Consider the following 12,644-nt stretch of genomic DNA (forward strand, 5'->3'; position numbering starts at 1 on the left):
CGCACAACCCAAATGCCGGAGCTGCAGATGCGGAGACGCCGAGAAGAAAATCCTCTGGACGCAGAAAACTTCGGTATGGGCGATGTTTATGATGCTGGGTATGATATGTTCAAGCGCCCATTGTTTACACGTCGCCTTGTGGGCCACCGATGGTCGCCGGCTGCCAAGTGTTCTCCCCGGGGGATCAGCTGGGTCGGATGGATTTTTCCGATTCGGCGCACGGTTCAAACGGACAATATGGCGTCGTCGGATGGAGATGGAGAGCACGTCGACCGCAAACCACCTTCCCCCGGAGACCGGATGGTAATGACGGCTCACGATCCGCGGCGACGATGAAATGCGGCTTCCTGAGGAGTAACTGATCTTCGACGAAACAAACGATACAGCACCCAAGCACCAAGGGAGGAGAGAAGAAAAAAACCACCGCCCTTGCGGCATCGCTCGAGAACTTCATTACGTAAATTCGATGCGCTTTGTTGGGAAATTTGATGATCCCTCGCCACAGCACCGAGAGCCTGAGGTGCGTCTGACTCTTGCTCTGAACTTTCCAAACACAACGGTTCGTGAAAGTGAAATTATTTTCGTACACCTCCACCCCCAACAAACACACACACTTTGTATCAGTGCACTCGGTTTGCGTAACCGCTTGTAGAGTTCGATCCACCCCACGACGGCAGGAGAAAAGGGACACAAACCACGGCACAAACTTACATACATTTCCATTCATTCATAATAATAACCGCGTCCGCCGCAGCAAAGCAACCGTCTGCGGAGGAAGGCTAAATTTTCCCTCCCAACCCCTCGCAATACTCCTCCCCCGGTGGGCGGGGGCAGAACGAACGCGGAAAGTGAACTTTGTGAATGAAAATTACAACGAAACGAAATCCATGTTTTCGACCATTCCGCCGGTTGACGAGCCGGTGTTGTGTGGTGCTTCACCGCTGTAAAGTAATTCACTGCAACAAATGTCGACAACACGCCGGCCTTTATATCGACCCCTCGGCAAAAAACATAAAGCTGATCAACAGACTGTGTTTTGAAAAAAAAGTACAACCAAGTACTAGGGGCACTTTTCGGCCGGTCGATTATTGCTGCGTTTTGCTGCCACCAGTTCACCATGGCTGAGCAGATACTTAGATGAACTATCTCTAAACCGAGGCTCCGAAGCGTGTCCGCTGGCAGACATGTTACGCCAGGCACGTTTTTGGTATGTAATAAATAAAACATTGACCTAATTATTTAAGGCTTCTCCTGACAATACTTTCGATTGCGCCAGGCTGTTGGGTGTCCAGTGGGTGGAAACATTTATACAAATTCTTGAACCGGGGTCAGTGAACTACGGCCCGTCAAAGCATTGAGGTATTCGGAGCGTTGATGTAGGTGTTAACTGAAATTGCTCAATCACGAGTTCAGCTGAAGTATTCGTGTTAGAAAGAGGCGTTATTTAAATTTTGTTGCACGCGCGAATCTGACAAATATCCCAAAGTGCATCTTTTGGAATATTTTACCATTAGTTTTTCTACCAAGAGCTAGAAAAATATAAATTTTTATTATAATGCACTCTTACTGTACAGAATGCACGTAATCCGACATTACGACCGACCATGATCAGAGTTGCATCTTATCTATCTTTTGCCGAGATTTATTTCTTTGGACTTTTCAACCGGGTTCATGTTAATTTCGAATCATTCTCCTAAAATAAATGAAATTCCGATTCTTTATGATGCGCCAAATATTCCTGAACCCCCAAAAATGCATGGATCGCTTTAATTTTGTACATTATTCATAATCCTACAAACCCCTCCTAAACACATTAATCGACGCGTGGAGATACCGGGATTTTCAGATGATGTCATAACAGTAGCAGCATTATTTCTAACTACAGCACATGATACTCCAACAGCATCAGTTGATTTTATAACGCGATCATCTGACAGCTCACAAAAAAAAAAAAATTAAAAAACGACATGCAGTTAACATGAACATCAGCACTGTTTGTTTAAAAATTCCTTTAGTTTTCTAATTAAATTAAAGTGATTCATGCGAGATGAAAACACCTACTATGTAGATCAAGCTTGGAGTCTCATTCGTGCGATATACGTTTATTTCGTGCTAGTTACGTACATCGCTCGACCTGCCATACCAACTTTATAACATCAATGGCAACGGTTATAATTTCTACTGACAACGCTATGATAAACATGATCGCGTAACAAAATCAACTGGTACTGTTGGAATATTATGTGCTGCAGTAAGAATGAATATTGCTGCTGTTATGATATCATCTGAAAACCCCTGTAAATAATTGATTGATTCATTTTAACATTCAAAACAAAATTATTTTCATAGATGGCTTAGTATATCGGCTTTCTAGTGCACACTTTTTATTTGAAATTTAAATTTTTAATTAAAAAAAATTGAAAGGAATTTAAACTCCATTCAATTCTGTTTTTTGTTTTGTTTTACATCAAGCTAGCGGAATGATGAAGAGGAGTATCAAAAAGTTAAAAACGGTCAAAATGACCCCTAAAACGCATTCAGACAAGATTCCAAAGCAATGTATCCTAATGTTAAAAATTGACCCCTAATAAACAATAATATCGCAAGATTTCAAAGGAATGTATTCTAATGTCGGATTAGTGAATCTGATCCCGCATTATCGAACTCCAGACTCTTTCGGTGACCCATTCCAAAGGGACTCACCTGATTCAACGCGGACGCAATGTCCGGATTGTGGCACTTTGCCGGGGACGAAGTCGAGTGGCAGCCGTCGTCGTTCCGGTTCGAGTAGGTTGTGAGCTTGCCGAGCAGCTTCTGGCCCTGCAGGTCGAGGTCCTCGATCGGCAGCTTCAGGATCTTGCGCTTCATCTCGTTGTGCGCGTCGATGCTGTGCTTGACGCCGTTCACGTCCTCCGGGCACTCCGAGTGCGTGAGGTCCTCCTGCAGGTCGTCGATCCGGTCGAGGATGTCGCTCGCCTGCCACAGGAAGTCCTCGAACGCGACGCGCAGATCGATCCACAGCGTGTGGTCGTAGTGCAGGAAGCCCTCGAAGTCGGACGTCAGCTGCGACGGCTCGACCAGCTTGCCGAGCGACTGGATCGAGATGGTGGTCGTCTCGAACTTGTACTTGGAGCTCGCGATCGACGAGCGCTGCTTGTGCCAGAAGTTGTCCGGCTTGATGATGACCGCCTGGTGGATGACGTCGGTGCCGAAGTTCTCCTGCAGCACCTTCAGGATCATCTTGGCGCTGGCGGCCGTGTTGCCGTTGCCCCGCATATCCACGATGATGGTGAAGCCGAGACTCTTGCTTTCATCGCTGCCGGTTAGAAAGAGAACAACGAAACCGTTTTAATAACGCAACGAACCTGGACGGGCGTAATTAGTATGCAACGGTTGCTGGGGCTCACAGTCAGTCTACGGGAATGATGGTAGTGGCATTCTGGACGGGTTTTTTGGCACGCCGAGAAGCCGGGGGGTTTGCAAAAGCGCGTTGGAAGCGCGGTGCTGCTAAGAATTTTTAACACCCGCCAGGGTCTCCGCCTACGACGCCTCCCTCGGGGGAACCGGTGGGAAGTGAGCGGCGAGGCAGGTGAGAAGGAAATCAATTTTATATCGTTACGCTTCAAGTGGACGCAACGCATGCAAACCAAGTCGGCCACGATCCGCGGTGAAGATGGAGGCCGCTGTGGATTCGAGGGGATTTAAATCCAGCAGCAAAAATAAAAAGACCATCAAGCTGGTGTGTGGATATAAACGGATCTTTCGTCTTGGCGTGGTTTTTCTCTCTTTCGCTTCTCTACCCCCTCCCCGGTTAGGTATTCACACCACAATCCGTATCACATCCGATTTCGCGGATCGAACGGACGTCGTAAAGTAGCACAGCGCAGCGAAACGTGTCCAAAATTGGCGCTCGCGGGTTGAGCGAGTGGGTTGTGTGAGTGGGTGGGAAGGTGGGTGGGCAGGCTGGGGCTAATTTACAAGTCTACTCCGGTCGCCGGTGCAAACGGAAGATTGCTCGGCATGGAAAAACGAAAACAAAAAAAAAGGGGGATGCATAGTACAAAACACTTGACCAAGGGTCGCTTGCTCCCGAGGCACGGGGATGGTGGAGTAGTAGTGGTGCTAGTGATGCTAGTGGCCACTTCAGTATTGAATCGTGGGCCCCCCTTCCCAGGGGCTTGTATCGTCGGTTGTGATTTTAAATAGATTCGATCGATACTCATTTTATTTTGCAGGTAGTTTTGCTCGCACTAGAACATTATAGGATTGAAATTGGCTTTGGTGTTGGAAAATGTGGAATTGTAATCATCTTGCATCAGAACAATTGTCCAGCTTTCCGTTCAATTTTAGAGTACTTAGAATTGATAACAATGAATTTCGCTCATAACATCTTTGTCCATCTTTCTAACAAGCATGAGCATAAAAAGGAACTTTAAAATCGGTCTCTTTTTTTTTAAATTTATGAAATACTTATTCTTTGCACTAGAGATGAATTTTGACCAATTGTTAACATTTTATGATTAAAATATGTCACACTACTAAACGAAACGAAATGTTATCTTTCGTGCATAAATCGAAAAAAGCATATAAAATTGGTCGAAAATTACCTAGTTTTATCAATTCGACCAAAATCACTGTTCATGGTGCAAACTGGGTCAGAGATGTGCAAAAAAGTTAGTTAAAACTGTTGCCAGGCATCAACGAACCGCCATAGAACCTAACAGAATCAACATTAAATATAGAAAACTTCTAAAAATAGTCCAAAAATCAATTAAACTTGAATAGAAGTGTCCAACTTTACGTTTGACTAACCAATTTATGGCTTTTGCAGTTTTTCGAACATTGCGCCGCTTGGTGACCGGTTTTTAAGCTTCTTGTTTGCACATGTTTCGTAGAAAGACGGACAAATAAGATGAGATGAGTGAAATTCATTGTTCTAAGTACTTTAAAATTAGAAGGCAAAGCCAGACAATTGTACTTTTTTCAGGTGAATTTTCTTTACATTGGCTTCTTGAATGCAGGATTACATTCTACTTTTCTTCGAATAGTTAGAAAACAAAAATCCATTCAACACACATAATCACAAAAAAAACAAAACTTCAGGTCACATCTTCCTGAGCTTTACTTGAAGCAAGCTTCGTTCTAGTAACCTTGCTCGGACAGTATAGATATCCATGGTTATAAAAAGCAATATTTTCTATCCAACTGGGCTTGGAACAAATGGTTATGGAATTTTATATTTGTCTAATTTTTCATACTTTAACTACCAGAAGCTTAAAAGATATAAAACATAGATAATTTTTAAGCTATTTAAGTTGCTGCCAACATGTTGACAGACAAACTCTGCATTCGTAACATTTTCAAAACAGTTTGAGCATCTTTTGTAGAATTCAGGAATCGAAAACACACAGTGGGAAGAATTCCTGGTCTTCATGGAGTCGCAGAAAACGAGGAAAACATGCTGCTCGAGGACCAACATCGTCATCATTCGCTAAAGAATGGAAACGAGATAATTTAGCGTCATCATTGCCATCGAATAACCATCTGACCGACCAGTGGGTTCCGTTCAAGTGGATCTCGATTATTAGAGCAACCTGAATCGAACCGGCGAATTCCCGGTGCGGTCTTCGGAGCAGCGGATCGTGCGCAACCCGGAAGCGGTCTAGTAAACGTCTCGGCTCTTTTCTACCCCTCTCCGGGGGGTCGAGAGATGTTGTGGAAAGTGAAGTGAAGGCTCGCGAATGATTGAAGACCCGCGCGCCGTTGAACCCGACGGCCTGGAGAGAAAGAGGAAGGAGCGTGCGCGGCGCAAGATGGGGTGAGAGTGCTTTGCATCCGTCCGCACCAAAACACGGGTCCGCCGATCGTCGGTGTTGTTGTTTTGTTATTGGCGCTATTTTTGGAAATGGACCAATCGAGGTTGTTAGTTTCAAGAACTTGCTCTCCTCCCAAGAAAAAAACATCAACATTGTTGGTGTGCGCAGGGGTGGGGAAACTCTCACGGGATTATCGGGTCAGGACAATAAAAAAACAAGTAACAGAATCCCCCTCGCCCGCCAGTGTCTCCTTCGCTTTTCCGTGTGTCGGAATGCTCCAATTGTTGTAACGGGCGGGTGCCGCAACAAACCGACCGAACGTCCGGTCAAAAGAAGGTTGTGTATCTGTCCGGCTGCGAGACACTGTGGCAGTATAACCCCCCTCACCCGGTCTGCAACATGGCCCACCAGCAGCAGCATGCCCTCGGATTGCCTCCTCCGTTCGGGTGCAATAAATAATTCAAATTCGTTCGACGGAACGAACGGACGGACGGAAGCATTGACGAGAGTGACCTTACAGCATACGTGTATGTTTCTGTGTGTATGTGAAGGATGCGGGTGGTTCTCTTCGATGACGATCTGCTTTAGAGACCGGAAAATACAGCATCGCGTTCCGCCCGGACGGGGAAAAAAGGTACGTCGCTTTCGGGGACGCAAATCCATCCCGAAACCGGCGATCGGGGGGGACAGGACCGGTAGGAAGAGGGCTGGGTTGCAAAGGTCGGCCGCCACGCTACGGATGACGCAAAGGCCGAAAAGAAGCTTACCAAATAAACCGACGGTCTCGCTAGAAATGGGGACGGGAACGAATGGTGGCGATGGGGCCTTTGCCATCATATTTTTCCCACATAAACCGCCGGCTTGCCGATCCTCAAGGGAGGAAAACCAAGCCAAACACCCAACAGCGTCAAGCGCCAAGTGTTGCAAGAAAATGCTGGTCGTTTTCGGCAGAGTTTATGAACATTATATTATGGGCAGGTCATTCCGGTCAAATATCAAATATGCGCGACTACACGCATTACGCATAGGGAAATCTAACCATTTCCATGTGTGTGGGTTGAAAAACCCGCTCGTGTGCATTATTGGGACATTTCACAGCTGCAAATTCGATCCCCTTAATGGTCTTACACACACCCGACCGAGTGTGCTAATTAACAACGATTCGCAAACACATCTCCCAAGCAAGGGCGTAATGATAGCAGTATTATAAATGATGCACATTTCAATTTATGAACTTCCCTGCAAGTTCGGGCGTCGCATAGGCTTCACCGACCACGATTGATCAAAACCGAACCGTGACAAGGGAGTGTGTGTGGGTACATTTTAACTACCATCCGTACCACGCGGGACAACCCTGTTACAGATGGCGAACTACTATTTGAATGGCCAAATTGCCCATTAGCGAGCGCAGGTGATCCAAGCTGCATAATTTACCGGGGCGCACTTTCGATGCATTCGATCGATCCTGCACGTGCTGTTGCGGCCATATGGTTGGGGGGAAAGGGGAGTTTGTGTGGCATGTGAGATGCATAAAACATTAAAAACAACAGTTCACTAATCAGCAAGGCGAATCGTCAAACATGCTAAATCACGGCGTGTTGCAGCGCATCCACAATAAGTGCATATATTTTTGACTACAATGAATTGTGATGGTTTATGTTACACGCAACCCGACTGGAGGGAGAGCTTTGACGATATCTATCTCCGGTGAAACAAGGACAAGTTCAACAGAATCAATGTGGAAACTATGGAAAACTAACCTTGCGTAAACAGTGGGAAACAATGGGGTGATGAATATTTTAATACACATTATGCGAAAATTCATTGAGTACTTCATGGCACAATATTGCGTTTGTAAATAACATGTAGGTCGATTAATACTGTAACTTTTTGCATGTTTTCTTTTTTGTGCTAAGTTAGCTTCGGAATTGATTGTTAGAACTATATTGGTTTAAATGAAAAAAAAACATAGTGTGAAAAGTGAAATTCAGCAGCATTTGCAAGAGTCTAGACCAGGGTTCGGTATACAATTACTTAAAAGGGTCGCATGATTAAGAGGAAACCGAAAGCGCGGGCCGGATACCTTAAACGATGATTTAATTTTAAGGTATCCGGCCCGCGCTTTCGGTTGCCTTTATAATAGTAGTTATATAAAAAGGGGGAAAAAGATAAAATATTATAAATTATATCGTACAACTTTTTTAAACCTTTTCATACTTATTCTCGATGAATTTCGATTTTTTTTTCTACATGAAATAGGAACACCTCATTCAACAACTTTAATCTTCTTGTATGGCTAGAAAACAAACTAAACACTTTTTGTATAAACCACTAAACCATTCTTATGGGCCGTATAAAATCAGTTTGCGAGCCGGACTTTGCCGACCCCTGGTCTAGATTATTTGAAAGAAAAGTAGACTGCTTAATTGAATAACATTAAACTAGTACATTAATGCAGCTTGACCCAGAATTATTTATTATGCGTATAATTTATTCACACCAGGTCAAGCGGGCTTTTTGTAATTTGTCCGTGTAAAGATTTAAACTAAAAAGGCATGGGAGATGGTAGAGCAGATCGTATTTGTTTAATGTTACTAATAAATTTGAACATGATTATGAAAAAAAACTTTGTATGAACAATGGATCATGAACAGAATAGCTCTTTTTACTTGTAGGTTGCAAGATTTCTTTTAAAACAAATACATTTCAGGGTGCATGACAAATTTGAGCGGTAAATTTATGAAAATATAGAAATTTATGAAAAATAGAAAACGTAACAACGTTGACCTAAACGAGCGTTCGGTCGGCTACCAATCTCTTATTTCACGCCATACATGAAAGATATAATACGATCGATAAATGTGTAGAAATGGAAGTTTTTTAGTCATGAAAGTAATGAAAGTCATGAAACCCCATGTACGGTTAAATTTATCAGGGTATATTGTCAAATTTCGATAAAAAATCAATAACATCGATAGGGTTTATTTAAACGGTATGAAGCTCAAAAATAATCTTATCGGTGTTTATCGACTCGGTATCTAAGTTTCATGATGCCTTGATGGGCTAGACAGTGCTCCAGTCAGAAATAATTATGATATATATCATATATATTTATTTTATGAATTAACTAAATATAAATAATACAATATAAGCCTTTCATACCCAGAGAAGTGGACTGCTAGTGATGTTGGAAAAACATATATTGTTTAATTTCCCTGCTTATAAAAATGGATTTTAAAGTACGGAGCTTATCATGAATGCTTGTTTTGATTACGACTAAAAAGTAACCAACCTTTACGGCGTTCTAACGAGCGCACCCAGGATGAGCAGATAAACCCCCCTTGTAAACGCATCTTTACATCCACCACTTGTGCGGTTTGCAAGAAGCTTTGGGTTTGAATGTCCCTAATGAACAACATTGTCGCGCTCGGGATTTTTATTGTTTGTGGGCCATTCTTTCAACTCGCATCTAAATGAAACCATGCTTGCGTAGTTGACTTGCGGACTACCACCGGCAGCCATCGTCATCGTCATCATCATCATCATCCCCATCATCGTCGTTGCAAAGATGTCGTAATTGTCGTGAAAAACCTTCTCACCACCATTACGCTGACGATGGTGGCGTAGTTGTGCGCTCCATAAATAGAGTCATAGTACCGGGGGTTTGGTGGCATTAACTTTTTGCTCAGCGAGTTACCTGCCGCGGGCTGTGGAAAATAAGGAACGCATTGCTCCGTCGCTGTCTCTGTCTCCGCGACATCCTGCCCACACCCTTCTGTGGTGGACTTTCTTCTTGTCGCCCCAGGTGCACTAAGTACCTTTTCCCACTTCAATCCAATTAGACAAACCCGGCATCCTGGCGCATAGAATTGCGGAGGTGTACGGCGAAAGGACGAAAGTGAAAGAGTTTCAGTGGAAAACGCGTAGGCGTTCGTCCATAGGGTCGTTTTGGTGTGTATGTTTCGTGTCTCGCGCAAAAAAAAGCCGCCATCCATCCGTTTGTCTATTTTCAACCGACGTGTGGGATGGGGTGAAGGGAGTTTTCAAAGGCGGGTTTTGTTCGCCACCCTCTCGGGCAAAAGGTTTTATACCGAACGGCAGGTTTGCGGAAGTGGACCCTTAAAAAAAAAAGCGACAGAAGAAGTTTCTTTGCAAATTGACGGGTGCATTGACATGACGAGCGCCAGGTTCAATTGTCAACTGCAGGCGAATTTCCAGGGATTAAATATAAATTTTAATCCGTCTCCTATTTCCAGCCATGGCTCCCAAAGCGCCCCCAGCGCGAAAAGGGGTTGTTCTAAGTAGGAAACTTTTATGTTATTCCACTGGGAATTACATTTCTACGGCACGGAAGCAAAAGCGAAACGACTCTCGAGGACCTTCCGGGAAATAACATTGCACACACTTTTATGAACCTCAATATTTTTGTTTCATTACAAATTTCTCGAGAACCAAACTCGTACCAAAATGGCTGGTTTTCACCGGTTGCATTACGTTAACGTTGGATAAGTAAACCCGGCCCCAACCTGCAGGACATGAAGCACAGCTACTCAACGGCCACCACTCCCAGGACTCTCCAGGATCTTTATTAACCTGCATTCCCTGCACATATGCTCGACTTGCTGCAGTCGTGTGGTGAAATATGAAAACATGAAACGAAACCGTTGCGCTAACCGAAGCAGACCAACATCTAATATGGCCTCTGCAGGCCATAACAACAGCTGGAAGGAAAGAGGGAAGGAAAAAAAACATAGAAGAGGGCAGAGGGGTCGTAGAATTTGCGCCACCACGGTATGCTCATTACGGACGCAGGTCAGTTGCCAGCCATTTTTTCATGGCCGTTTATGAGGCCGCCCTTTGGCGGGTTTCCGAAAAACGAAGCGGAGCACCAACAACAAACTCGGCACCCTTGGCTAACTGTTTTTCCCAGTTGAAATGGGAACCGTTTTGGTGGAACGGGGCTTTCTCTAAATGGTTGTCACCAAAATATTTAACGTCGCGTTGGAAGCATCAAGTCTGCTAAATTTTTCGTAATCATTCAAAGAAAACTAAAAAAGAAAAAAGCAAACAAGTAAAAGAAACCCCAAAAACATAAAAATTTAAACCATTAAAGATCGAAATGTGACTGGTTGAAACATAAACGTGCAAAAGTACGGTATTTAAGCAATTGATGTTGCTTTCTTTTTCAGTTGAATTGCATGTGTAAGAAAGATAGCGGTAAATTGTAATATTTATGTTCATTGAGTTGTACTGTATTGTATTGAAATTGTAGTTTTTAAACCATAAAATTACCTCGGTATGTTGATGAAGTAGCTCATGATGCGCTTGATGTCTTCCGGCTTGATCCGCTCGCGCTTGGTCGTGGCCGGGAAGCAGATGATGGGACCGCCCCGATTGTCCCGACCACCGGATAGCAGCGCCACGCGCTCGTTCAGCAGCGGCAAAATGTCCAACGCCCGGTGTCCGTCCATCGTGGGATTCCGCTGACGATTCGCGCTTCCGGAATTCTACGCTTCCTTCGTATTGGGTCACTAATTGATTGGGATTGATATATACGGGACGCTCGGAACAAACCCGATTGCGTTATCAAGCGGCGTTGCTGTTTACAACCAAGCTTACACTGATTTATTGCATCGCGTCGTGATAAGAATCGCTGGTTTTGCTCGGTTTGGGGCAGTTATAAAAATAAAAATCTCCGTACAACAAGTACGGACACAATCGTGCCGATGATCGGGAGGAAAGTTGTTTGGGGGTTTTTGTTGTTATTTACTCTTGGTGTTTCGTTGCTTTTGCTTCTGTTTATCACTTGTTTGCGTTTTGGGGTTTACGGAGTAGCTTTCCTACACACTTTCTTCTTCATAGGACACTGGTTTCCATGGATTGCTTTGATCCCTTCGGTGATGTTTCCGGTTCTTTCACGATTGATAACGCGGATCGCCGGGGTGGCGTTTTGCTACCGGAGTTCGACTTCCGGTGGCGCAATCCCGCGCTGCCGTTGGACGTTCCCTTCCGAGGCGCTTCGCTGCGCATGCTTCCGACCGCTGCGGAGGACTCCAATCTAGCGACCGGAGCGGAAGGCGGCACTGGCACCAGCATTGCCGGCGCCCGGCGATGACAGCTCACAACAACAGCGTCGGTGCCGTTGGTTGTCGAAATTCGTGTCGGGCACCGACCATCACTACGAAACAGTTGCGACCGCACCGGGACGACGATGGCGGTGGCACATAATGATGCCCGATCCGGTTTCCGGTTACCCGCGGGATCCGGTTGCGCAACCGTCAGTGCGGCGGGGGCCTTTCGCTCAGCAGCCGATCAACAACTTGCACGCGCACATTTAAACCACACACCGGAACGAACGATCCGCACGATCCATCGGCGATATTTTTAACTTTCTTCTATCGTAGCTGCTATGCACTATTTCATCCAATTATCACTAATGCACAAAGGCGCACACCAAAACCCCCAGCGAGCCCTTAGGGGATGGAATTTATCGCTTCTTTCGCCGTCATCGCGCAAGATCGCACCATAATCCACCAACACAGACGGTAATCACACACACATACACACACGGACACACAAATACACTCGCTATAAACACCGGTGCGGTGTACAAAAATGCTTAAAAAACATCAAAGCCTACTAGCTGCAGCATACACTAAACGGAAAGCACTTTAGCCATTGCACATTTTGCACACCTTTTACTACGAATGTCGCATACAAACTTTCTCTAAAGCATATCGAAGGTATAGTATGGGTTATTTCGATGTGGTTCTATAGAGACTTGGAAAAGGAAGGAAATTATACTGTTAGTATTTCTTGTGCCATAAT

General features: G+C 44.7%; 1 protein-coding gene across 1 annotated transcript in view; it reads right to left on the reverse strand.

Moving 5' to 3' along the window:
* The window catches only part of LOC131282654 (triple functional domain protein), a 63,002-nt gene extending 51,715 nt beyond the window's left edge, over window positions 1–11,287 (reverse strand). Inside the window, exons 1-2 of the mRNA XM_058312177.1 lie at window positions 11,109–11,287; window positions 2,704–3,316 (exon numbers count right to left, since the gene is read on the reverse strand). Coding sequence (XP_058168160.1) covers window positions 2,704–3,316; window positions 11,109–11,287 — 792 coding nt within the window. The remainder of the gene's footprint in view (window positions 1–2,703; window positions 3,317–11,108) is intronic.
* Between the last annotated feature and the right edge of the window lie 1,357 nt (window positions 11,288–12,644).

This window comes from Anopheles ziemanni, chromosome 2 (genome assembly GCF_943734765.1).
Source record: "Anopheles ziemanni chromosome 2, idAnoZiCoDA_A2_x.2, whole genome shotgun sequence".
Lineage (NCBI taxonomy): Eukaryota > Metazoa > Arthropoda > Insecta > Diptera > Culicidae > Anopheles > Anopheles ziemanni.